The sequence below is a fragment of the Saprolegnia diclina genome (assembly GCF_000281045.1).
Source record: "Saprolegnia diclina VS20 unplaced genomic scaffold supercont1.61, whole genome shotgun sequence".
In the NCBI taxonomy this organism is placed as follows: Eukaryota; Oomycota; class Saprolegniomycetes; order Saprolegniales; family Saprolegniaceae; genus Saprolegnia; species Saprolegnia diclina.
The window spans coordinates 217,284-240,420 of NW_008246128.1; the positions used below are offsets into that span (position 1 = coordinate 217,284).

The 23,137-nt window shown below is 60.5% G+C and overlaps 6 protein-coding genes and 1 non-coding gene across 7 annotated transcripts; 4 read left to right on the plus strand and 3 right to left on the minus strand.

The window, feature by feature from the left end:
* The first annotated feature begins 717 nt into the window (after nt 1-717).
* SDRG_13586 (hypothetical protein) lies at nt 718-2,706 on the plus strand. The gene is made up of 9 exons (XM_008619683.1): nt 718-1,094; nt 1,148-1,289; nt 1,340-1,525; nt 1,579-1,630; nt 1,681-1,770; nt 1,821-1,874; nt 1,918-2,081; nt 2,127-2,249; nt 2,292-2,706. Exons 1-9 carry the CDS (start codon nt 755-757, stop codon nt 2,518-2,520), a joined length of 1,380 nt encoding a protein of 459 aa, XP_008617905.1. The 5' UTR covers nt 718-754; the 3' UTR covers nt 2,521-2,706.
* A 920-nt stretch (nt 2,707-3,626) lies between these two features.
* Nucleotides 3,627-4,813, plus strand: SDRG_13587 (hypothetical protein; the record flags this gene model as incomplete). Its single annotated transcript, XM_008619684.1, has 2 exons — nt 3,627-4,587; nt 4,634-4,813. The coding sequence occupies one exon, from the start codon at nt 3,627-3,629 to the stop codon at nt 4,479-4,481; it is 855 nt and encodes a 284-aa protein (XP_008617906.1). The 3' UTR covers nt 4,482-4,587; nt 4,634-4,813.
* A 511-nt stretch (nt 4,814-5,324) lies between these two features.
* SDRG_13588 (hypothetical protein) lies at nt 5,325-11,330 on the plus strand. Its single transcript, XM_008619685.1, has 2 exons — nt 5,325-10,700; nt 10,750-11,330. The coding sequence occupies exons 1-2, from the start codon at nt 5,352-5,354 to the stop codon at nt 11,260-11,262; spliced, it is 5,862 nt and encodes a 1,953-aa protein (XP_008617907.1). The 5' UTR covers nt 5,325-5,351; the 3' UTR covers nt 11,263-11,330.
* A 216-nt stretch (nt 11,331-11,546) lies between these two features.
* Nucleotides 11,547-13,776, minus strand: SDRG_13589 (hypothetical protein; the record flags this gene model as incomplete). Its single annotated transcript, XM_008619686.1, has 11 exons — nt 11,547-11,654; nt 11,703-11,777; nt 11,823-11,864; nt 11,915-12,053; nt 12,099-12,394; nt 12,443-12,523; nt 12,575-12,871; nt 12,920-13,153; nt 13,198-13,322; nt 13,368-13,610; nt 13,653-13,776. The coding sequence occupies 11 exons, from the start codon at nt 13,774-13,776 to the stop codon at nt 11,547-11,549; spliced, it is 1,764 nt and encodes a 587-aa protein (XP_008617908.1).
* Nucleotides 13,777-14,219: 443 nt separating this feature from the next.
* On the plus strand, nt 14,220-15,236 carry SDRG_13590 (hypothetical protein). Its single transcript, XM_008619687.1, has 3 exons — nt 14,220-14,683; nt 14,733-14,840; nt 14,886-15,236. The coding sequence occupies exons 1-3, from the start codon at nt 14,232-14,234 to the stop codon at nt 15,175-15,177; spliced, it is 852 nt and encodes a 283-aa protein (XP_008617909.1). The 5' UTR covers nt 14,220-14,231; the 3' UTR covers nt 15,178-15,236.
* On the minus strand, nt 15,182-21,871 carry SDRG_13591 (hypothetical protein). The gene is made up of 3 exons (XM_008619688.1): nt 20,403-21,871; nt 20,184-20,355; nt 15,182-20,136 (listed from the first exon to the last, which is right to left on the minus strand). Exons 1-3 carry the CDS (start codon nt 21,824-21,826, stop codon nt 15,223-15,225), a joined length of 6,510 nt encoding a protein of 2,169 aa, XP_008617910.1. The 5' UTR covers nt 21,827-21,871; the 3' UTR covers nt 15,182-15,222.
* Nucleotides 21,872-22,890: 1,019 nt separating this feature from the next.
* On the minus strand, nt 22,891-22,971 carry SDRG_13592. The gene has a single exon. It is a non-coding gene; the product is annotated as a tRNA-Ser (tRNA).
* Nucleotides 22,972-23,137: the final 166 nt, after the last annotated feature.

Consider the following 23,137-nt stretch of genomic DNA (forward strand, 5'->3'; position numbering starts at 1 on the left):
TCCGCATACACGAGCGATGGGACTCGACGGAATTGGATAAAAACACGCCACCTTGAAATGTTGCGCGCCGCTGCGCCATGCACCGTGCTGTCGCAACGGCCGCTCGACACGTCGACGTGGTGTGCTTGGTACGCAGTACATTAGTAGACCGTATCGACTATGTTTTGCGCAGGGTAGAGCCCATGTGTAAGCTTAGTTCTTTGGTGAAGCGTCGATCCGACCGGTTGAAGACAGGATCGGCCGGGTTGGAGCCTGCCAATACCTGCGGCAAAGACAGCGCTCCAAAGGAAGGGCCAATGACGCCGCGCATGGCTGGAGGCGTCAAACAGAGAGAATATGCTCTACTGAATCGGATGGAATGATATTTCATGAATGGTATGGTCAGCGTCGTGAAACTCAAATTTTGCGTTTGGACGAGGAAGATTTTCATGGATTGCATGTTTGGACAAGCCAAGGTACACAGTAGAGAAGGCTCCATCTGCAATAGTTTGGTGCATCGACTGTGTGCCGACCGATTCTATGCGTTGGCCATCGCTCGCGTGGTGTCGGCTGCAGAGCCCAAGATCGAGCCGCGGGTGTTGCGTGGTTTTAGCCATAGGCGTGGCTGGGCTACTAATTGTGGCGTCTCGCCATATTTACCACATGAAGTCACCTGTTGGAAACGATGGGTGCCCATAGAAAGAGCAAGCTTAGAGTTTAAAACAGGTACATTGAACAGCGGGCCCCACGAAGTCACATTGAAAATCGCGGAAGGATGGCAAGCCTCAACAGCGGCGCGGACGCCAAGATGAACGCGCTCGACGTGGCACTCGCCCGCGAAGAGGCCCTCGCCAAGTTCAAGGACATCAACTGGGGCACGTACTCGCGCCCGGGCGGCTTCTCGCTCGACAAGCACGAGATCAGCGCGATCAAGGAGATGGAGACAACGGCCAAGAACGCGGCCGCGCACGAGGAGCAGGCCGACGTGGTCATTGACACGTTCCTGCGCGAGTCGGGCGAGTTCCTCGGCCATGGCCTCCTCAAGCTCATCAAGAACGTCACGGAGCCGTCCGTGCTGCGCTACGCCTTTGCGCGCATCGACGAGCTTCTGCCCGGTACGTATATAGTATCCTACATCGATCTGGACGACTTATGTTTTCGCATGCAGATGGCGGCCGCCTCCGCAAGCGCATCGAGTACTTTGTCCCCGAGGGCACGACCGTCGATGCGGCACCGTTCCTTCGCCTCCTGCGCAGCGAGACCGGCTACACGCAGTATGCGGCCGGCCACATTCTCGCCCAGTTCTTAACGTAGGCGCTACCAATACAGAATACAGATGGGATATGGAGCGATCATGTAGGGTGCGCGTCAAGGAGCAGGACATTGCCGCGCTCATCCAGTGGATCTTGGACGCGCTCAAGGCGTCGGCCAACATGGTCGACGCGGCCCGTGCGGCGGCGGCGCGTAACGCGGTCACGACGCTCATGGTGCTCCTCCGCAACAACACGGCGCGTCTCCTCTTCACAAAGGCCGATGGCATGAAGAGGTATTTCTGTGGATTCGATTGAGGTACCGATGACACGCCATTCGTGCTGCTAGCGTCGCCGAGGTCATGAAGAACTGCCAAGGTCGCGCCCAGCTGGCTTACGAAGTGCGTCTCGATACGTATAATGCGGTCGACTCACATGGCTCTCTTGGTAGCTGAGCTTTTGCCTCTGGACGCTGTCGTTCTGCCCGGACGCGGTTGAGAAGTTTGGCTCATCTGGTGCTGTGCACGCTTTGATCCAGCAGGTGACGACGACGCATGCGTCACGACGTCTTGTGCTCACTGTGTGGTGTAGGTCATTGCGGCGCCGCGTGAGAAGGTCGTGCGCGTGGCCTTGGAGGCGTTGCAGGTTGGCACCGTCACCGGCTGCGAATCTTATTCTCGGCATTTAGAACCTCCTCGGCAAGCAGAACGGTCAGTACAACGAGAGCATGATTGACGGCGGTCTGCTCAAGACGCTGACGAACCTCCGTGACCGCAAGTGGACCGACGACGACATCACCAAGTCGATCCAGGCCGTCCGTGACGTGCTCATTCGTGAGTTCAAGGAGCTCAAGTACGTCGTTTGGTTGGATTTTCGGAAGTAATTGCGTGCTGCTAGCACGATGGAGCGCTACGAGAAGGAGCTGCGCACGGGCGCCCTCAACTGGGGTCTCTTGCATACGGACAAGTTTTGGCGAGAAAACTACATGGCGTTTGAGCTCAAGGAGTTTGAGCTCATTCGGTACGACGCCATTTTCACCCTTTATCTATACCAAAAGGGTAGGCTGCTCATTGAGCTCCTCGAGTCGGAGGACCCCAAGACGGTCGCGGTCGCGCTCTACGATCTCGGCGACTTTGTGCGCTTTTACCCCAACGGCAAGCACATCGCCAAGCGCCTCGGCGCGAAGAAGGTCGCGATGAAACTCATGACGCACGAGAACGCCGAAGTCCAGAAGCACGCGCTCCAGTGCATCTCCAAGATGATGGTCAATAAGTGGGAGTTTGTCAAGTAAGCGCAACGACGACGAGACCAACCCCGGCGCGACGGCTGGATACCTGGATAAGCATGCGTGCGTCTATCCAAAATCGGACGATTGTGTTTTTGAACTGTGGTGGATCGAGAGGTGTATTGATGCGTGTCGACGACGTACAGTGGAATGTGATATCGAAATTGCACCGAAATTGATATTTTTCTACAATTGTATTGCAATAAAAGGAATGGAATTCCAGAATTCCAGAATTAATTTTCAGGGACATTGGCAAACGGATAGGGATCGACCGAACATCCGCTGCTCCCGGCTACAACGCCAGAGTGTTCCTTGTGGGTCCCCGCTAGCCGGAAATTGAGCTGTCCTTGGCTCAACCTGCTTGTGTTGTGTACTCCGCTCGGCCATTGCAGGGCTGAGGCGCAGATCACCTATCTGTAGACGTGCAAAAGGTAGGATTAGGGTTTGTGTAGGTTATTTTAGTGTATTGGCATGGCTCTGCGGTCGTTCCTCGGATCTGGCAGCCCGCCACGGGCGATGTGCAGCCATACCTCAGCCTCGTTGCTTGCACGGGTCGTTGCCGAGGCTTGGAGTGATGGTTCTCTGAACCTTTGCGGTCATTGCAGGGGGTAATGGACTGCTTTTGTGTAGTGGACAACTCGGATAGAATTTAGCAGTTTGAATCTTGTCCATCTGCCATCTGTAGGTTCTGTGCGATCCACCGCCATCTCCAACGAAACGCAGCGCTTCGCTTTCGTGGTAGCGACTGCTACGTGCTCTCACATACGCCCAAGATGGTGACCTACCACTGCCTCGGCTTGTGTGGTGCGCTGCACCTCCAGTATGAAACAGACGTCGTCCTCGGCTCCAGTCTTGGCGGGGTTTGACGGCAGGTCATGAACCGAGATCGCGTGATTGGTGTTCATTTTGGTGCGGCAATGTCGCTGGCTTTTGTGGCAGTGTCTTGCTGTTGTTGTCGCTTTGGCCTGCCCACGCCTCGACAGCGCTCTCATACTTATACCAGAGGCGTCAGCATAGCTGTGTTGAACCGGCATCGAAATCCTGCAACGCAATATGATTGGTGGCCACAATCCGGATAACGAACGATTATACGGACATGCTTGTGACTGGCCATGGCACTTCAACTTGGCATCGCCGAGACACCGATCCCGATGGTCTTCTTTGTCTGCGAAGGCTGCAACGAGACGCTCAAGAAGAACAAGGTCGACCAGCACGCGGCGCGGTGCCGCAACTGCTGGGCCGTGACGTGCGTCGACTGCTCGGTCGTCTTCAAGGGCAACGACTACGCCGCGCACACGACGTGCATCTCGGAGGCCGAGAAGTACCAAGGCGCGCTCTTCCAGGGCGAGAAGGGCAAGGCGGCTGCGAAGCGCAACCCGCAGGAGCGCTGGATGGACCTGATCACGTCCGTGACCGCGCCGGAACCCAAGGTGCAGCAGGCGCTGCAGCGCATCCAAGGCTACGACAACGTGCCGCGCAAGAAGGGCAAGTTTATGAACTTTCTCAAGAATTCGATCGGCGCCCAAAGCGGCGGCCTCGAAGAAAAGCTCTGGACGTTCCTTGAGACCGAGTTCAACAAGCTCAAGGAGCCGGAAGCCCCCGCCAAGCGCAAGGCCGACGAGGACGCGACGGACGAGAGCAGCAAGAAGCAAAAGACCGAGCCCGAGACCGAGGGCCTGTCCGCGCTGGCATCGCACGTCAAGGGATATCTGGCGACACAAACCGATGAGACCGTGATCGAGCTCTCGGCCGACGAGAAGAAATGGGTCAAGGCCATGAAGAGCCTCGTCAAGAAGGCCGACGGGCGCCGCATGGGCAAGAAGGCACTGCGCAAGGCCACGCTCGCGTACGTGCAAGACAAGCACCCGGAGCTCAATGCGTCCAAGGTCGCGTTCAAGGCGGCTTCGAAAAAGACTTCCGGTGTCTTGACCCGGGACGGCGACTACTTTGTGCTCAAGGCCGAGTAGATTCGATTTATAACTTCTTGACGCTACGTTCTTGGAAGAGCCGCGGGGTCCATGAAGGGGCCGCATCAAGGAGCCGTGTCCCGTGTTGACCATGTCCGTAGCCGAGGTGCGATGCAGTGCCGAAAGCTGCAATGGCGAGACGGTTCACATAGCACCAGGTGTCATCACCGCAGGACGCTTGCTGGTTCAAGGACGACGACGCCCTGCGTCATGAGTCGAGAGCAGGCTCGAAACACGGCGAAGGAGCCTTCCCAACGCAGTGACGTCAATCGCAGAAATCCCTGGACTAGCGGCCGTAGGATACCTAGTTGTCGGACCAGCGGTCGCCCGTGTATGCAAGAGGTACACATATCCGCGCCGAGCTATCCTAAATAGGCTATCCAAAGCGCACAGGTGACCGCTGGGAACACGGCGCTCGCCTCCCCGAGAGAGGCAGGTCACTTTTGCAAATACAGTGCACTGGATGAAGAGGACACCAACGCCATCTACCTCATGTATGATGAGTCCTGGCAACTGCTGCTCACCGATGGACCATGGGCATTCAAGTTGAAGGAGCTGTGTCCTGTGCCCCGGCTTTGTGGTCAAATCTGATTGTGCCCCGGGGTACTGAACTCGACACCACGTTCGATGGACCTCTCCTCTATATCGGTCCAGCAATTTTGGTCGGTCGACCGAGCGTACACATACAGTGGCGTGGACTTGGCGACGTTAGTGACTACTTGTTCGCGCCGTCGACTCTTCCTTGGACCCCTTGCACCGAACGACGACCGCGCTTTTTGACGAACAGGTGTTCGTATCCGGATTCCGGATACGACAAGCGACAGCTCGAATATTACATATTGACGAGTGTTCCCCTCGACCTCGACGACGATGGACGAGCGCTTCCGCGTGGACTCGTCGGCGTCCTCCGAGTTGGCAGAGCAGCCGATGGACATGGACCGCCCCGAGCAGTGGGTCTGGTGCCCCGACGATGCCCTCGTGTGCGTACCCGGCGTCATTGTGGCCCAAGGCGCGGACGCCAACACGCTCATCGTGCACACGGAAGATGGCGAGGAGCGGCAACTCGACATTGACGAGGCGCTGCCTGTGTGCATGGACCTCTCGCGCCGGGTCTCGGACGTCGCCGAGCTTTTCTTGCAGCGGCCCGAGGCGCCGCCGGACCAAGCCGACGCGATCACGGCGCGCTTGCATGGCAACCTCACGGGGCGCAACGAGACACAGGCGCAAGCGCTCGAGCACGCGCTACTGTACACGCTTCGTACGCGGTACCGCGACGAGCAGATCTACACCGAGTGTGGCGCGTCCGTCCTGCTTAGCATGAACCCGAAGCGGCCCGTGCCACTGTACACGCCGGACCGTATCCGCGCGTACCGCCACCGACAGACGCTCCACGAGCTCCCACCGCACCTCTTTGGCCTCGCGGAAGATGCGATGCGTGCGCTGCACGAGTCGGGCGACGACCAAGCGATTGTGCTCCTCGGCGAGAGCGGGTCGGGCAAGTCGGAAGCTGCCAAGCTCGTCTTGCAGTACCTCTGCCACCACGAACAGTCGCGCGGTAGCATTCGCACCAAGTCGCGCTCCAACGCCAGCGAAGGCAGCGCCGCGTCGTCGTCGTCGTCGATCTCGGTGCACATCCCCGTCGAAGAGCAGATTCTCCATGCGGTCGCGGTGCTCGAGGCCTTCGGGCATGTGCGCTTGGGGTCCAATGCCAATGCGTCTCGCGTTGCCAAGCTCACGTCAGTCGACTACGACACGCACGGCCGCCTCCTCGCGGGCAGTGTGACCACGTACGGCTTGGAGAAGGCGCGCGTGGTGCAGACCAAGGAGCGCAACTTCCACATATTTCACTACCTGCTGGCGGAAGCCAGTGTCAACCCGACGCTCTGCGACATCCTCGACTTGCCCGATACGGTGCTGGCCAATACGTCGCCCTTTGCATTTGCCCCCGGGGAGATTCGACAAAGCGACGCCGCCAAGTACGCGGACGTGGTCGCAAGCCTCGCCGCGCTGCGCGTACCGTCGCACCACGTGCAGAACATGATGAAGGTCCTCGCGGTCATCTTGCATCTCGGCAATGTCGTCTTTGTACCGGCGACGGCGCACGACACGTCGGAGAATGCGAGCTGCGTCGTCCTCGACGCGTCGAGCCAAAGTCTGCTCCGCGCTGCGAGTCTGCTCGAGGTCGAAGCCAGCGTCCTCGACCACTACTTTCGCACGCGCAAGATGGTCACGTCCAACCACCAGTCGTCGCTCAAGATTGTGAGCGTGAGCCAAGCGGCGCGGGCGCGCGATACGTTTTGCCGAAATCTGTACGAAGCGCTTTTTAATGCGGTGGTGTACCGTATGAACGCCAGCCTCCGCTCCAAGGTCGAGCGCTACGAGAAGAGCAACATCATGGTCGAGAACCGGGGCATCCACGTGCTCGATGGCTTTGGCTTTGACATGGTCGCGGACCCGTCGTCCTCCTCTGCCACGTCGTCGTCGTCCTTGCTCGACGATACCATGCTGCTCGTGCACGTCCAAGGCCTCGAGACGCTCCACGCCCATTACTGGGCCGAGAAGGCGCGGTCGTTCTACCTCTCACGCGTCTTTGAGTCGCCGGCCGCGGCGTCACCGTTGGACCCGTCCAAGTACGTCCGCCTGTACGAAGCGGCACCGGCGGGTATCTACGTCGTGCTGAACGAGCACATGGCGTCCAAGACCAAGCAAGCCCATGACGCGCACTTTGTCAACAAGCTCCTCGTGGCCAATGAAAACATTGGCAACCCGTCGCTGCAACCCGTGTTGCCGTCATCGACCAACAAGAAGAACTACAAGCTGCAGTTCCTCGTGCACCACTCGGCGGGCTCGATCATCTATGAAGCAGAGGACATGGCGCGCCGGAACAACAAGAGCGTGTCGTCGACCGCCGCCGCGATTCTCAAGTCGTCGCGCAACAGCTTTGTCAAAGGCCTTGTGGACCGGTATGGCAACTCGCCGACGCACGCGGCGAGCGCGTCGGCCGCACACGTCCGGATTGCTGTCAACTTTAGCGCGATCAAGGCGAACCAACCGGACACCAACTCGGTCGCGACCGACCTCTTGCAGCAGGCAAGTGCGCTCTTTGACGGGCTCTCGGGCATGGGGCAGCACTTTGTCGTATGTGTCAACCCGGCCCAGTCGGCTGCGATTGACGTCGACGCGCGCTATGTGCTCCGACAGCTGCGGTCGTTCCAGGTCCTCGCGCTCATGCACGCGTCGCAGCGGAACCTCTCGGTGCAGATGACGCCGCCCCACTTTTTTGCGCGGTATCGGCACCTCTGCGGCCACCGAAACACGCTCGAGTCGCTCGTGCGGTCGCTCACGGCGATTGGCGTCCTCGAAGACCTGACGTGGCGCGTCGACAACAACCAAGTGTGGCTCACGCTCCACCAGCGCAAGAAGCTCGAAAAGGTCCGCGAGGTGTGCCTCAACGCCAATGCGACCATGCTGCAGCGGAATTTGCAGCGCGGCGTGTACCGCAAGCTCTGTCTGCGCCGCCGGCATGGCCTACAGAGTCTGCGTGACGCCATGCACACCCGCGACCGTGCCGGCATTCAGCAAGGCCTGGCGTTTGCAAAGACGTGGGTCGACCCGAATGCGCAGGTCCGCCTCCTTGTGTCGGCCACGGCGATGCTGCACCAGATTGAGGAAGAGTCGTACTTGGTGTCGCTCTTGGACGACGCGCTCCGAATGGACGTCAAGATTGTACTGCAGTTTGCGCTGCACACGGTGACGACGCTGAGTCCGTCGTGGAAGCCCGAAATGCTCAAGAGTGCGTCGACGCGCTTGCGTCACAAGACGACCATGGACAATGCGATGACGGCGCTGCGACAAGCCATGCTGTCGTCGACGGCCGACCCATCCCGCCTCATGGCGCTGCTCTCGGAGCAAGAAAGCCGCGGCTCGGACGAGCGCCAAGTGGCGACGATGGTCATGATCCGCGCGCTTGAGACGAGGAAGGTCAAGGATGCTGTCCTCATCGGTCTGCCGACCAAAGGGGCAAGTGCAACCGAGTGGACCCAAGGCATTGCACGTGCGATCGAGTTTGGCTTGGGCGATGCCCTCTTGGACATGATGGCTGCGTCTTGGGACGCCTGGGCGTGCCTCCGCGAGCAAGGGTCCACCGGCGACGTCAGTGCTGTCGAGGCCGTCCTCGAAAAGGCCGTCGCCAAGCAGTCGGTGACAACAATCGAGGCGTGCTTGGGCATTTTATTAGAGGCCGGTTTTCCGCCGTCGCCGCTGCAGGACGCGGCGGCGCAGCTCTTGGAAAAGGTCCTCCTCAAGCCGAGTCTGGAGCGATCCCAAGCGATTGAGCTCATCGACTTTGCGATCGAAGCCGGGCATCCACAGCTCTTGGCAGCGGCGCTCAAGCGCTGCAAGGCTGTGGGCATGGCGTCGTGGGACGCCAACGTCAAGCGGGCGACGCAGGCGCAAGCGGCGTTGGCGAATGCGACGGCGTTTGCCCCCAGTGACGATGACGCGTGGCGACGTCTCGTGGCCAAGGACCTCGACGGCGTCCGCGCGACGGCGTCGGCCGACTCGCCCGTGCAGGCGATCGTGGCGGCGTTGGACGCGCGGGCAGCGGCGGTTGCCGCGATCCACGACCTCCCGCCCGAAGCGCAGCTTGAGCAAGCGGCACAGCTCGGCGTCCTACCGCAGTTTGCATCGGTCGCCAAAGATCTCTTCCAGCGCCTCGACGCCGCGCGCAACGTGGAAGCGCTTATGCACTGGACAACGTTCCTCGCGTTCCGCTTGGACCACGGCCAGGAAGTGCGGCAAGACATGCTGACGCTCCTTGCGTCCCAGACCCAACTTGTGACGAGCCTCGGGGCCACCAACGCACACGCCGCACTGGACGCCGCCGCCTCGATCACCAAGCGGCTCCAGCGTGCGCTCACGAACCGGTCCAAGCTCGAAAAGCTCTTGAAGGCGCCCGTCAATGCCCGTGCGCTGGCCAAAGGGATTGACGAAGCGTCGGACGCCGGCGTCGACGCCGTGCTCTTGTCGGCAGCCCAAGACGTCCTCCGGAAGCTCTCGGTGGCCGCAACCGACGAGACAGTGGACGAGACGCCGTCCTCGTCGATCGTCGATGCGTCGACCAATGGCGCGCCCCTCGAGATGGCAACGTACCCCGGTCTTCGCGTGCTTCGCGACGAAAACCCGCCGCCGTTCCAGTGGGAATACCGTGTACTCGATCAGCCGGTGCTTGCAAGTATCCCGGCGCACCACAGCGTGTACATTCATCGGTGCATCCTCGGCTACATGCGCGACCGCGTCATGTCGTTCCGCGAGATGCTTGCGCAGAGCATCTTGCAAATCGGGTTGGCCCACACGCACCTCGTCGACGAGATTTTCGCTCAGTTAGTCAAGCAGCTGACCAACAACCCGCGCCGCGAGAGCGTCCGGCGCGGCTGGGACCTCCTCGGACTGTGCTTGACGTGCTTTCGACCTTCGTCCAGCCTGCACCCGTACCTCGTGGCGTTCTTGTCCAAGGACGTGGCCTCGTCCACGAGTCGGCGTCGGCTCGGGACGACGACAACCGACAGCGACGACGACCAGTATGTGGACGACGAGCCGAGAATGGTCCAAGACGACGATACGCCCCTCGACCAGCGTCTGGCGCTCATGAAGGCCCGCGGCGTCGCCCAGTACTGCCTTGCCCGCCTCGAGGGCGACAGCGCGGCCGAAGGGTTTCTTCCAAGCCTCGGTGAGCTCCAGTCGTTTGAATTGCGCTCGCCGTTTGTCGCGAGCATCGAGCTTCTCGACGGGACGCTGTTGACGACCAACTTTCCTGTCTCGCCCGAGCTCAGCGTCATGAACGTCGTGCAAGTGTGCGCCCACTTTTTGCATTTGAGCGAAGACCTTTCACGCTTGCTCGGGTTGGCGCTCTTGTCGGATGACGCGCCGACCGCGACGTGGTGCCATCCATTGGCGTACCTCTGCGATGTCTACTACGACCCGATCCGACACCGCCGCCGCCCGGCCCGCCTTCGGTTCGTTCTCAAGGTGCGGCTGCTGCCGCCACTCGCCTTGGTCGAAGACGATCTCTTTCGCCGGCTCTTGTACCTGCAAGCCATGGACGATATTGTGACGGCGTCGGCACTGCCGTACACGCATGCCGAGACGTTGGTGCGCCTCGCGGCGTACGCGATGCTGATCGATACGTCCCCGGACCTGACGCCATCGAGCGAAGACGAGGTATGCTCTCCATTGTACGATGGCACACTGGCTGATTGTATACTTGTAGGTGCTCGATATGAACGTGTACGACTACCTCCCACCGGCGTGGCACGTGGAGAAGACCGAGGACGAGTGGGCCGAGCTCATTTTCGCGCACCTCTCGCGCTTTGCCGCCGAGCTGAGCTTGGCCGAGTGGCAAGACCGGTTCATGGACGAAGTCACAAAGCACCGGCTGTACGGCAGTCACTTTTTCACGATCGACCGTGTTGCGAGCAGCAAAAGCAGCGCGCTCACCAATGTGTTTGATCTCGTCGGCGACGCGTCGTGCCGCGTCGGCGTTAACGGCCACGGCATCCACTTCCTCAAGGCCGAGACGGTCGTCATGAGCTGGGAACACGCCGACGTGGCGAGCGTGAGCGGCAACGGCGACAAGATCGCGGTTCAAACGACCCAAGCGACCCTCGTGGGCCTCTGCGTCGAGGCGGACGCGCTGCGCCAGCTCCTCCACGACTATGCGCAGTGGACCGCCAAGCCGACGCTGCTGCGTGCGTCGAGCCGGGTCCCGTACCTCGGTGCGTAGACAACTGTGCTTTAGAGTGTTAAGCTGTGTGTATGAATGCAAGTCCAGTCGTTCTTGGTCCTTCACGCACCAACTACTAAGGGACCGGACTAGGGTCAGGGTCCCTTGCTTCTTTTAGCTAAAGGTATACCCTTGGTTTAGCCCACCGCCATGGGGTAGGGGTAGGGTAAGGGTCATGAGCAACGGTCGCGCAGCCATCCACGGGACAGCCAAGGGTGGCCAACACTAGGTACCACTGGTTCAAACACGCAAAACAGTGTTGCTTGATTCGGAATAGCATCAAGCTACAGCAGAGGCAACAAGGGGACCGTGCTCGGCTCGGGCGGCGGTGGCGGCAGATAGCAGAGCGTCGCAAGCGGCGCCGTGCCGCCCGTCAATGTTTGAACGATAGCCTACAGTTTGATGTGCGTTTTCCCTTCAGCGCTGGCGGGTCTTCATACCTGCTCAATGAGAGAATCGAGCTCGCACTGTGGCAAGAGCAGGCGCAAGCGTGGGCGCGGGACGGCGCGGAGGCCCTACGCATCGCGTGTCATTCGCCTTACCTCCTTGCATCTTTGTACGAAGCTGCTGGCTTGGTGCTGAAGCGCTCGCTTCCGCAGGTGCTAGATGGTATCCCCTTTCCATGCTGACTCGTTTGGCTTTGGTTACGTACAATGTTGTGTTGTTTCTGGGCTAGCTTCCACTGCCCGAGTCGATACTTGGTCATTTGCTTCAGGTGTTCCTGCCGTCGACGTCGGTGCACGTGGAGAAGCGCGTCGTGTACCAGCGCGGGGTCGCACCACGGACGGTCGCTACCCGCGTCCTTTGGACTCCGTATCGTAAATGGCCCTACGTACCCGAGGAGGTCGCCGACACAGAACATCAAATCGCTCGAATACGCGCACGTGCGCAGCTGCCGCTTGTCGCGAAGCGCTTTGAGGCGCAATTGGCAGCGCAAGCTCGTCACGTCGACTTCAGTGGCCAGCGCCAGTCGGAGCTCGATGCTGAGGAGGAGTTTGTTGAGCCAGAGGTGGAGCTCGGACGTTGCGTCCGATGTCAACACGAGACAGCGTGTTTTGTCTTGCTCAAGGTAGACCACCAAGAACGGACGTCCGTGGGGTCGTGGCAGCAGCTCGGCGGCCGTCGGCGTACACTGGAGCATCCATGTCGATCACCTATAAGAACCGTGGTTTGTACATACCGAGAGGAAGAAGCCGTCGTCGGCGGCGTCGACTCGACCGTACAAGTGTCCTTGGCTCGTCAACGTAAAGTGCTTGCGCGTCTATGCGATAATCCTGTTGGTCTATCGCAATGGTAAAATTGACGAGGCTACTGTCGTCGGCGACACGTGCCAGAGCACGTGAAACGGTAGAAAAGGCGCCGCCTTGCGTTGCGCGACGGCCGTGCGCCGGAGGTGGACTTCCCGGGCATGCCACTGCAAGTGCAGCAGCTCCAAGTGGCCTTGCACCGATCGGTACAGGGTTCGCCACCACATTTGGACGCGTCGGACGCGGTCGATAAACCGTCGCAAGGCCTTCAGAAAGGCTGGTCGGCTCGTCGCCCACGTCAAGAAGCTGCGCAGCGTAGTCGCCGCGCGGAGTCGCAACGTGCCGCGGGCCTGCAGTAGGCGCTACACGTCGATGGGTTCTCAACCGACTACGAGGTCTATCATGTGTACCGGCCACAGCAGCCGGTGGATAATGTGCTGCGTCACGTGGCGCGTGTGCAGGACCGTCGCGCGGTGCCACCGTAGAAGGGCCGCGTGCACCGCCTGCCGTCGTCGCTCGAGGCAGAGAACGAGCCGGTGGCAAATTCGGTACTGGCACGCAATGAGGAAGAAGCGCGTATGCACCTCGATTGTCAAGAGAATGCTCGCCCAGAGGCGGCGTCGGCGGGCTCGAAACTCGGTCGACTATAGAAGCAATTGATGTCGTCGGGCCTCGGACCGTGTGCTACCTGTGGCGAGTGCACGGCTGCGATCGTGTCGGCAGCACTCGGTTGGCTTGCGGGCGCCAAAAACGTCCGGCGAAACCGAGGCGAGTGGTTCCACGACGACTGCGGTGTCGACGCAAAGCTCGAGCCTACACATAATCGATCAACACCGTAGAAGGGACACGACTATGTACGGGGTGCTGGCAGCGGTCGCGTGTCCGACTCGGGCGGTGGCGCACGCGAGAGGTGCATGCTTGCACGGGGTGCACGTGGTGTCCGGGGACCTTGGCTATTCACCGTGTAGGCGCCAGGGCCTGGTCCCGTGGCGAGCGACGGCTCGATCGCCCGGTGGACCTCAGCAAGGGCCATGAACGCATTGGCGCGTGGGCCATCGAGACGCCAGTGGCTGCTGTCGTACGCACCTGGCCCCGGTGTTGCTACAAGACGATAAAGCTACCATAGTTGATCAGACGACGTACTGTAGACGGCAAGCCGCGTATCAAAGCGCGCTTGGCGGGAAAACTTTGTGCAAAGTCGTGTCGGCGGCGCGCTCGGAGGTCGGTGACACGCGGCGCGCGGCGGCCGCTGACAAGCTGTCGCCATTATGACATTATGACCATTGTGCCTCAGGTTACAGAGGTGGAGCGTACGCTGTCGCGAGGGTCGGGACGGTAGTGCCATCGTGCAAAGGGCAGCCGCTTGAACGCTCTCGATTGCACGTCGAATGCCATTGCTCTCGTCGTCGCTCGCGTTGCTCGCTGATACCACCATGGGTCATCCATCACCCGAATGGGCTGAAACCGGCAGACGTCCTTTTTCGCTGAGGCAGTTACCATCTCCGGCGGACCAAGATTGCTAGCTTCGTTCATGCTGCTGCATGTGTATGGCGCACCATTGCAAGGGCCGCCATTACTTGTCCAAGTAGCAGTATAGTGACAGTGAGCAAGCTCGTCCAGCGGCTACTAGCACCGGCCAACGTTCGTCGCATGGCTTTCTGGTCAAGTCCAAATGGCGTGCGTTTAGCCAATGGGTGCCACGTGGCATTTTCAAGATTCAAGATGGAGCTGCGCCAGCGCCGCCACGACGACCTCCGCAACGAGAGCGACGACGACGCCGACGAGGGCGTATCGGCGGGCGACGCGGGCCTCGACGAGCAAGACAAGGTGCTCTGGGTGTGGCTGCCGCTCATCATGGTCGGCCTCGGCGCGCTCCTCTTTGCGTCCATGCACGTCATCAACAGCCACGACGACACGGCGCGCATGCTGCATGCGATTAGCCACGGCCCGCGCGTGCCCGGCGGCCACCACGAGTACCGCTTGACGAAGACCGAGCTCGCGCTCTTCAACGGCGTCGAGCAGGACCGCCTCTTCCTCGCCGTGCTCGGCCAAGTGTTTGATGTCTCTGCGGGCAAGAAGCACTACGGCGACGGCGGCGCGTACCGCCACTTTATCGGCGTCGACCGCAGCCGCGCGTTTAGCTCGGGCGTCGCTACCGACGGCGATGACGTGAGGTATGCGTCGCATGCCTTCTCATGGCCATGACGATGACGATGGTGCTAGCTCGTTTACAGACAAGCAGCTGCTCGATGTCCATCGGTGGCTCGTCTTCTTCGACACCAACAAGGCCTACGCGCGCATGGGCACGGTCGAGGGCGTCTACTACGACAAGTACGTACTTGGATGCTCGACACGCGTCCAAACCGTCATGTCTAGGTTTGGCCACGCGACGCCACTCATGCAGGCGCTGCGCGAGCGCATTCGGGCAGCCAAGGCCGCCGAAGACGCGGCCGCAGCCATCGAGGCGTGCAACATGGAATGGAAAGCAGGCGAAGGTAGCGTCGTGTGGTGCCAGGACCCCAACAAGTTTCCGCGCAAGCACGTGGGCGGGCGTTGCGGGTGCTTTACCGCCGCCGACATAGCGATGCAAAGCGAGCCGCTCGAGCTCATGGACCACTGCAAGGAGCTCGACAAGCGGTGCGTCTCGGCCACATACAGCGCGTCCTAAGTCATCTGGAAACACCGAGAAAATCATTCAATACAAAATCGACGACTAGAAGCTATCGCTCAGCATGCCATCGAGGTCGGCCTCGCACATGTCGCAGAGGATGCTGTACGGCTCGTTGTGGAACGTGCAGCGGGGACACACCCGCGGCTCGGCCGACGAATTCGGCGTCGGGTCGGCCAGCGCCGGCAAGCTCTCGTCTTCGTCAAAGGCGCCCATGGTATCGAGCGAGTCGTGGCGCGGCCGGGTCGTCGCTTCCAGCACCGGAACCAACGCCGTCGACGTGGTCGTCGCACCCTCGTAGCCCTCGGCGGTCCACTGCAGCGCCAGGTTGCCGGCAGGCATCGAATAGAGCACGCAAATCGTGAGCGCGGGCACTTCGCGCACGAGGTACAGTGGCGCGGGCGACTGCACGTCCAGCGTGAGCACGACCGGCGTCTGGCGCGAATTCGTTACGTGAAACTCGAGCACCTCGCCGTACTGCCACGCCTGCAAGAGCAGCTCGACCTTCTCGTCTTGCTTGATGAGCTCGGGCTCGTACGCGATCGGCCGGTGCTCCAAGACCCGGTCTTCGGGCGGCGACCACACTTGGAAGCGCTTGTAGCGCAACGACAATGGAATGTGGTTGGTCGTCGTGATCGGGATCGACGCGATGGCGGTCGCCGTCGTCGCTGTCGATCCGAGCGCGTCACGGACCCAATCGAGAAACGTTGCGTGGTGCAACTGCACTGGAAAGAGGCTGCCGAGGAGCTGCGAGAGCGGTGGCAGCTCGTCGCTGAGCACGAGAAGCGTCTCGAGTACTTTGTGGCACCACGCAAGATGGCTCAGCCGGCCAAAGTACAGTGCGTACAAGAGACCCCAGTGGTGCGGCGCCGCGCCACGGCGCACCAAAAGCCACTGCAGCCGCTGCGGCTGCAGAGCATCGGGGAGGCGCAGTAGCGTCACGAGCGCCAAGAGGGCATTCGCGATACCGACGACGCTGCCGTGCGTGAGCGTCGAGAGCACGAGCTCGCAGAGGCTCAGCGACAGCGCACGATTGTCCTTGCACGCACACGCAATGACGCGGTTGAGCGCCGTCGCCATCTTGTCATCGGCTTGCGGCAGCCAGTGCCAAAGCCGCTGGAAAAACGCCAGCGAAAAGACGGCCGTCGCGTTCGATGTGGGTGCCAAGAGCACCATGAGATCGAGGAGCGGACCGAGCTTGGGCACGAGAAAATTGTTGCCCATGATGGTCGAGTGCGGAATCAACGGCGTCCGGACGCCATCGACAACGAGCGACGTCGGCTGCCCCAACACAAACGCGTGGCACCATGCGAGCGTCTCCCGCGCGACGAACCACTCGATGTCGTTCGAAGCCATGTGATGCACGAGCGTCCAGTACTGCTCCATGCGCATCCACTGCGTCGAGACCGCGGGTATCCAGCCTAGAATGACGTCGTACGCGGCGCGGCGGCGGCCGAGCGGGCACAGGCCGAGAACGTGCAACACAAACGCGACGTACGCCTCCCGCACCAAGACGTCAGGGCACGAAAGCACAAACAACGGCGCTTCCTTCAAGAGCTCGTCGAGCGACCGCGTCGCCATGTCGGGTGTCCAGAGCGGCAGCAAGCGCTCGAGCACCGAGGGTAAGAGCGCGGTTTCCGTCGTTTTCGCAATGTTGTGCCACACAAACTCGGTCGCAAGCAGCACCAAATTGAGCGAGAGCGACGCGGTCGTCTCGAGCAGCGCAATCAAAAAGCTGTAGAAATCTGGTTGCAAAAAGTGTGCCTCGAGCGCGCACCGGCGGTTGTCGTCGTCGATCGTCGCTTGCAGCAGTGGTGGCAACGGCGACGACGGCGCGTCATAGTGCGCGTCCGGCGCGTTCGTATACAAAAGCATGTACGCACTCTTCTGGCTCGTCGCCGACCCAAAGCAGTCCACTTGGAGGTGCGACTCGAGATGCCACGGACGCGTGATTGCATCGTTGCACTCAATCCACGTTCCGCGGTTTGTCTGCACGTACGAGTAGTAGTGCCCCGACTGCGCCGTGCCGCTGTGCACGACAATGCCCACCAGCGTATACAGCGGCGCGGTCTTCGTGTCGGCCACATAGGCGCTCACATCGAGCTCGAGCGGAAAGGCGAACGCCGAGTTGATCTTCTCGGTCGTAAACGTGTGGTAGTTGAGTGTGAACCGGTTGAGATGGACGACGAGGTACGGCGGCAGTCCATGCAAGAGCGCTTGCTTTGTAATGTGCACGTTGGTGTGCTCGGCATCCCAATCAAAGCCCGAGATCGCGTCGGGCTTGGCCCACATAGCAAGCGACTCGTCGAGCGAGTGGAGGTTCTGGACGTCGAGCGAGACGCAGCAAAAGTTTTCGCTCGACCGACGCGCTTGGCTCTCAAACGCGAGTTCGTGGAAGAGCGACCCCGTGAGGATATGATGGAGCCCGACGGCCTCGAGCATATCGACAATGTGCAAGTAGAGCTGCTGCGCATCTTGCTGCACGCCGGCTTCAAACGGCGACGCTTGCGACACGCTGAGCGGACTGTACTCGGGTCGGCGCGAGGCTTGGAGGTGGCCAAAGCACGTCTGGAGCGCTTGCAGCAACGGCGACGCGTCGGTTGCGTCCAGCTGCAAGACGGCCGATCGCAACGACGGGATGTAGTACAGTTGCTGCAGAATGCTGTTGAGAAAGCACGTGTTGCCATTGTTCTTCAAGCCGACAAGCGACTGCGACGAGGAAGCGCTGGGCACTGCAGTCGCAAAGTGTTCGAGCGTCGGCAACTGCGGAAAGATCGATTCGAGAAGCATCGCCATCGGCGTTCCAAAATGCTGCAGCAGACTGTACATCTCGTGCCGACAGCGGGGCGACCAGTGCGTGTTGAGGTACGCCGTGTACAGCGGTGCGACAACCGCCCACTCGAGCGGCATGCGCGTGAGGACCTGCAAGCAGCCCGCGACTACGTCATCGGCCGACGGCGCGTTCGGCGCCGCGAGTGTCGCCGAGAGCCGATGCAGCGTCGCGTCGCGCACGACCAAGCGGTCGTCGACCGGCACTTGCTGCAGCACAGCGAGGAGTGTAGCGAAATATTCGGTGCAGGTCGCGGACGGCAAGCCCGCTGGCAGCCACGAGAACGTCCAAAGGGGCGGAGACGCCGTGAGCATCGCGGCCATGTCGCTGCGGACACCAGCGCTCGTCGGGCACTGGAGCAGCTCGAGCAGCAGCGCCGTGTCAATGCCATCGCGCTCGCTTGTACTTGTAGCTAGCGCCGCCGTGTGCTGCGTCCACATGTAGCACGCTGACTGGAGCAGCTGGCGCACCTCGAGCATGTTCATGTCGGCCGACGAGGCGACCATACGCAAGAGCGTCACGAGGCGCGGGAGGTCAAGTGCCGTGTGGTGTTGGAGCACCAAGAGCAGATACGCGTGCGCTTGCAGCCCCAGCGAAGACACACCGACGAGATCGATGAGCGTTGACACCAGTGCCGGCGTCATGCGTTGTACGTCCCGCGGGCAAGCAGCAAGAATCTGCAGCTGGTACAAGACCAGATGCGGGCGGCAAATCGAAATCGGCTCGTCGATGGCAACCACATGCGACGGAAGACGCTGCAGGAGGTTCCACATGGCCGACGCATCGTGCTGCGACCGCTCGAGGACGTCGAGCACGTCCATGAAGAGGCCAAAGTACTTGTCGACGAGCCGCAAGCGGAGACTGGTCGGCGCCGGCGGAAAGCCCGACTCGATGAGGTGCGCCCACACCAGATTCGGATACAACGACGCGACTGACGCAATGAAATGCAGCCACTCGTCGAGGTCATAGTTGTGGTCGTCGTTTTGGCCGCGAAACATAACGTACACGTTCGTGTTGCTGTAGCGCTCGATCGCCGTCGCGCGGTCGGCATACCATGTCGCTGCCACCGCGGCGACCGCCGGCAAGAGGGTGCTCGACTTGGCCTCCAAGAGGTTTGGAAGCATGCCTTGGCGCGCTTGCACCTGGAGGCTCGGGACGCGGTGGGTGCGATTGGCATCGCGCCAGTCGAGAACGACTGCGCCCACCGGCACCTTCCAGATGGCCGCGATCGCCGCCTGAACTTCGCCAATGGTGGTCGACGACGTGATCGCGAGCACTTGATCGTTCCAATGCAGCTCCAAGGACGCGTCGCTCGGGCTCGACAAGGCGCCGTGCGGCCGCGTGAACGGCGAGCACACTTCGACCGCTTCCCACTGCCCGACCATGTGCTGCAGAAGGTGCAGGCAGCGCGCAACCGCCGGTGCGTTGGCATTGGCAGCCGCCACGCGCGCGTGCGCGCAGCACTGGTCCATGTACTCTTCCTGAACGAGCGGCGAGTCTGTGTCGTGGTACAGCGCGTGGAGACACGGCACGACCGCGTTGACGGTCTCGAGACTGTCGGCGTTGAGCGCAATGTGCCAGAGCGCGTCGATCCCAAGGACGTCGTGCGGGAGCACGCGGGCGTGGAAGAGCGTCGAATCGTCCCAGAGACTCCGCACGAGCTTGCCGTGGGCTTGGTTGAGCGAGAGAAAATACTGTTCCAAGCAGCGGAAGCGCGGCAGTGGCCACGGCGCCGAAACGTGCGCCAAGAACCACTCAAACACAAACGTCGACTGCGTCAAGGGCAGCGACGCGCAGAGCCCCGAGAGAAACGGGAACAGGCGGTCGTCGTCGTTGGGCGGCAACGACACAAGCAACCGCAGCTCGTCGTCCGTAAACGTCACTCCGAGCGGCGTCACAAATGAGAGAAACCGAAAGGCCGCGTCGGGGTACGCCGGCAGCACATGCAAAACGCGTGGCACCACGTCCGGCAGCTGCGAAAACGCCAAACCCCTTGGCACGGTGAACGCCGTGTACGAGATGAGCGGGTGCTGTTCGAGGAGCGCTTCGGCAATCTCAAGCGATGGCACGACCGCAGTCGAGGCCGCGAGGTTGGTCAAGCACCGAAGCAGGTTGTCCTGGCGCGGCGTCTAGGTTCCTCTCAGTTCGGAAGTCTTCGCGAGCTCAAGGTGGCTACCTTCATGTCCATGGCACTCAACGCGTCGACAAGCCCGCGCTGGGCTGCCAGTTGGACGGACGCCGGGAGCGTTGGGTGCTGCAAAATGGCCCAAAAAAGGTCCTGCGTCGATGGTCCGTCCGAAGCGTCCACACTGCGGATCCCGAGCCACTTGTGGAGCCGGACGAGCCACCTAAGCGACCAGATCCACTCGATGTTTCTATCTTCAGAGGCGCTTACGTGATCGTGTCGTCGCTGTACAGCGCGAGGTCGAGTGCTTGCACGAGCCGCCAGAGCTCCAACAGCTGGTCCGGTGCGAACACGGAGGCCATTTCGACGAGAAACGAGTAGAGGAGCGAGACGCGGGATTTCTCAGCGGCCGGGTCGAGGACAACAGCCCATAGCGTCGACATGGCCACGACGCGCTGCTGGACGCCAAAGCGGAAGAGCTCGAGCGCGCGCTGGAGCACTTCGGCGTGCGATCGAAGGAGCACATCGAGGATGAGATCACGGTGGAACCACTCGGTGACGAGCGCCGCGTCGAGGTGCTGCCGCTTGCGGTAATGAAAGCTCTGCACGAGGTCGACCATCTTTTGGACGCCTTGGAATTGTCGCTCGAGGAGCGGGCACCGAATGTACACCATGTAGACAGACCAGAGCCATGTATCGAGGCGGAGCGCCGTGCCGTTGGCGTTGAGCACATGGGAGAGGAGTGATTGGAGGCGGCCAGCCCAGTGCGCAACCACGTCGATCGAGATCGCGCGCACGTCGGCGCGGAGATGCAGGAGGAGGTTGGCGCCAATGGCTGCGTCAACGTCGACAAGGTACGCGGCTGCGAATGGCTGCGTGAGGTACTCGGTAATGTCGAGGAGCCACTCGAGGACGCAGCTGAGCTCAGCCATCGAGAGCGCGGGAATTGCATTGAGCAGCAACGAAAAGCCTTGGGCCGCGCCGAACCGGTTGAGCGACGCGAGAAGGAGCGGCGACCGGCAGCGCTGCGTCGGCGCGGCGTTGGCAAAGACGTGGTCGGCGTCCGCCGACGGGAGCGTGCTGCGGTGCAATGTCCCGTCGGCCTTGGTGTACGCCCGCGCGATCCGGTGCGACTTGAGGTCGAACCACTGGTCAAACTCGGCGTCGTAGCCCGAGTACCGGCCGCGTGTATCGACCTGGTCACCGTCCATCGAGTACACGCGGTATCCGATGAGGATCTTCTCGGGCGACACCGAAAGCACGGTCGATGTGAACCACAAGAAATGGTTGTCCATGCAGTCGACAAGGTCCCCGACCTGGAGGCGGCTGCGCCACGGCTCGTTAAGCTTGGAGCCGTCGGGTGCAATGTCGGCCGACTGGCGATCGACCCAAATGTCGTCGTCGATCCCGTTCTCAAAGCTGATGCGGAACATCTCTTCATGCTCCTCGATGACCTGCGCGCGGCTCCATTGGCGGTCCTTTGGGTGCAGCGCGTCGATCCAGTCGGCAAAGCTAATGGCTTTGCGCCACTCGGGCGTCGCCGCCGGCGCCGGCGGGCTGGCCTCGTCGACCTCGTCCGCCCAGTAGATCGCGTTGTGAGGGCTAAGGAGCGTCCATGCGGCTGCCACGTCCCCGGCGTCCTTGAGGCGCGCGACAGCGCCGTCGACCGCGGCCAGCGCCTCAGCGTCGTCCATCGCTCGGCAGAAAATGATGGGACGTGGGATATGATTTGTACCCGGGTCATCTTGCTCCTTGTAGGGGGAATTTACCACCAAGACACACGGTGTAAAACGGTGAAAATAAAGAGAAGCGCACCTTGGTCAGCAGAGAGGAAAAACCGCACCCGATTGAGCGCACCCAAAAGTTTTGTACTTTGAGTCCTCGCAAGTGTCAAGCTCGTCAAACCATCTATATATGAACGTGTTTCGCGTTATCTTCATAATTACACAAAGACTTCGCATACGTAGAGACTAGCAATCTCCTTCTTCTTCATTCGCTTGCCGGTCCATGGCTGCGCAGGCGGCGGTGCGGGGCTCGTCTGTCGTTGCCCTACGACGCTTGTGCCCGCGGGTGAGGCCCGTGATGATACGGTCGGTCAAATTTTTCCAGGCGTCGCGGTCGGCGGCAAAGCCACGCAGTTTGCCATGGTCGTCGGGAGTCGCCAGCGACTGAGGCGGCATCAGCGACTGGAGGTCGCGGTGCAGGACGATCGGCAGCGTGATCTTGGTGCGTCCTAAGAAACGGGGCGCCTCGGATGGGGCAAAGAAGCGAACCATATGAGTACATTTGTATACCACCGGCGTGCAAACTGCATTGTTGTCGTATGCAAGCCTGGAAGGCCTTTACGAAGCGTGTCGCCACTTGCAGCGCCTGCAAAGCCCGGAAAAGAATATATAGTTAATTGAACTTCGTAGAAATGGTATTGCCATTGAAAACAAAGGTTATTTTATATTTTTAACAACCGTCATCAAGTCGAGAGGGAGGTAGTATGGTCGTTTTAGCGCCCTGTGGCGCCAAGGCGTAGATCTCGGTTCAACCAACGACGACTTTGTAACTTGAAAATTTGTGTATTTTAGTACTACTTGGTGGAGAAGTAGAAAGATGTCTCGTTGACGTTTTGTGAGAGTGGGTAGTATGACGAGAAAATGCAGCATGGAGTTGGTTTGAATTGTTCAAAAATGATAAAGAAAATGATAAAAGAATGATTTTTGAGAGAGGCTACAAGAATGATCGCTAGGCGGGTGGGACAAAAAAAGATCGTCAGCTGTGAGATTCGAACTCACGCGGGTTGCCCCATTAACTTAGCAGGCTAACGCCTTAACCACTCGGCCAAGCTGACTTTCGTATGCCTACCATGGATCGAATTTTACACGAATAAATGCCGTATATGACAACTTGTACATACAGCCATCTTCACATGACTATCACAATCATATCGCTGCCACACTCTACACAAAAAATAATCCCTCATATGTCCTCATGAGCCCTCAATAAAGCCATTTATA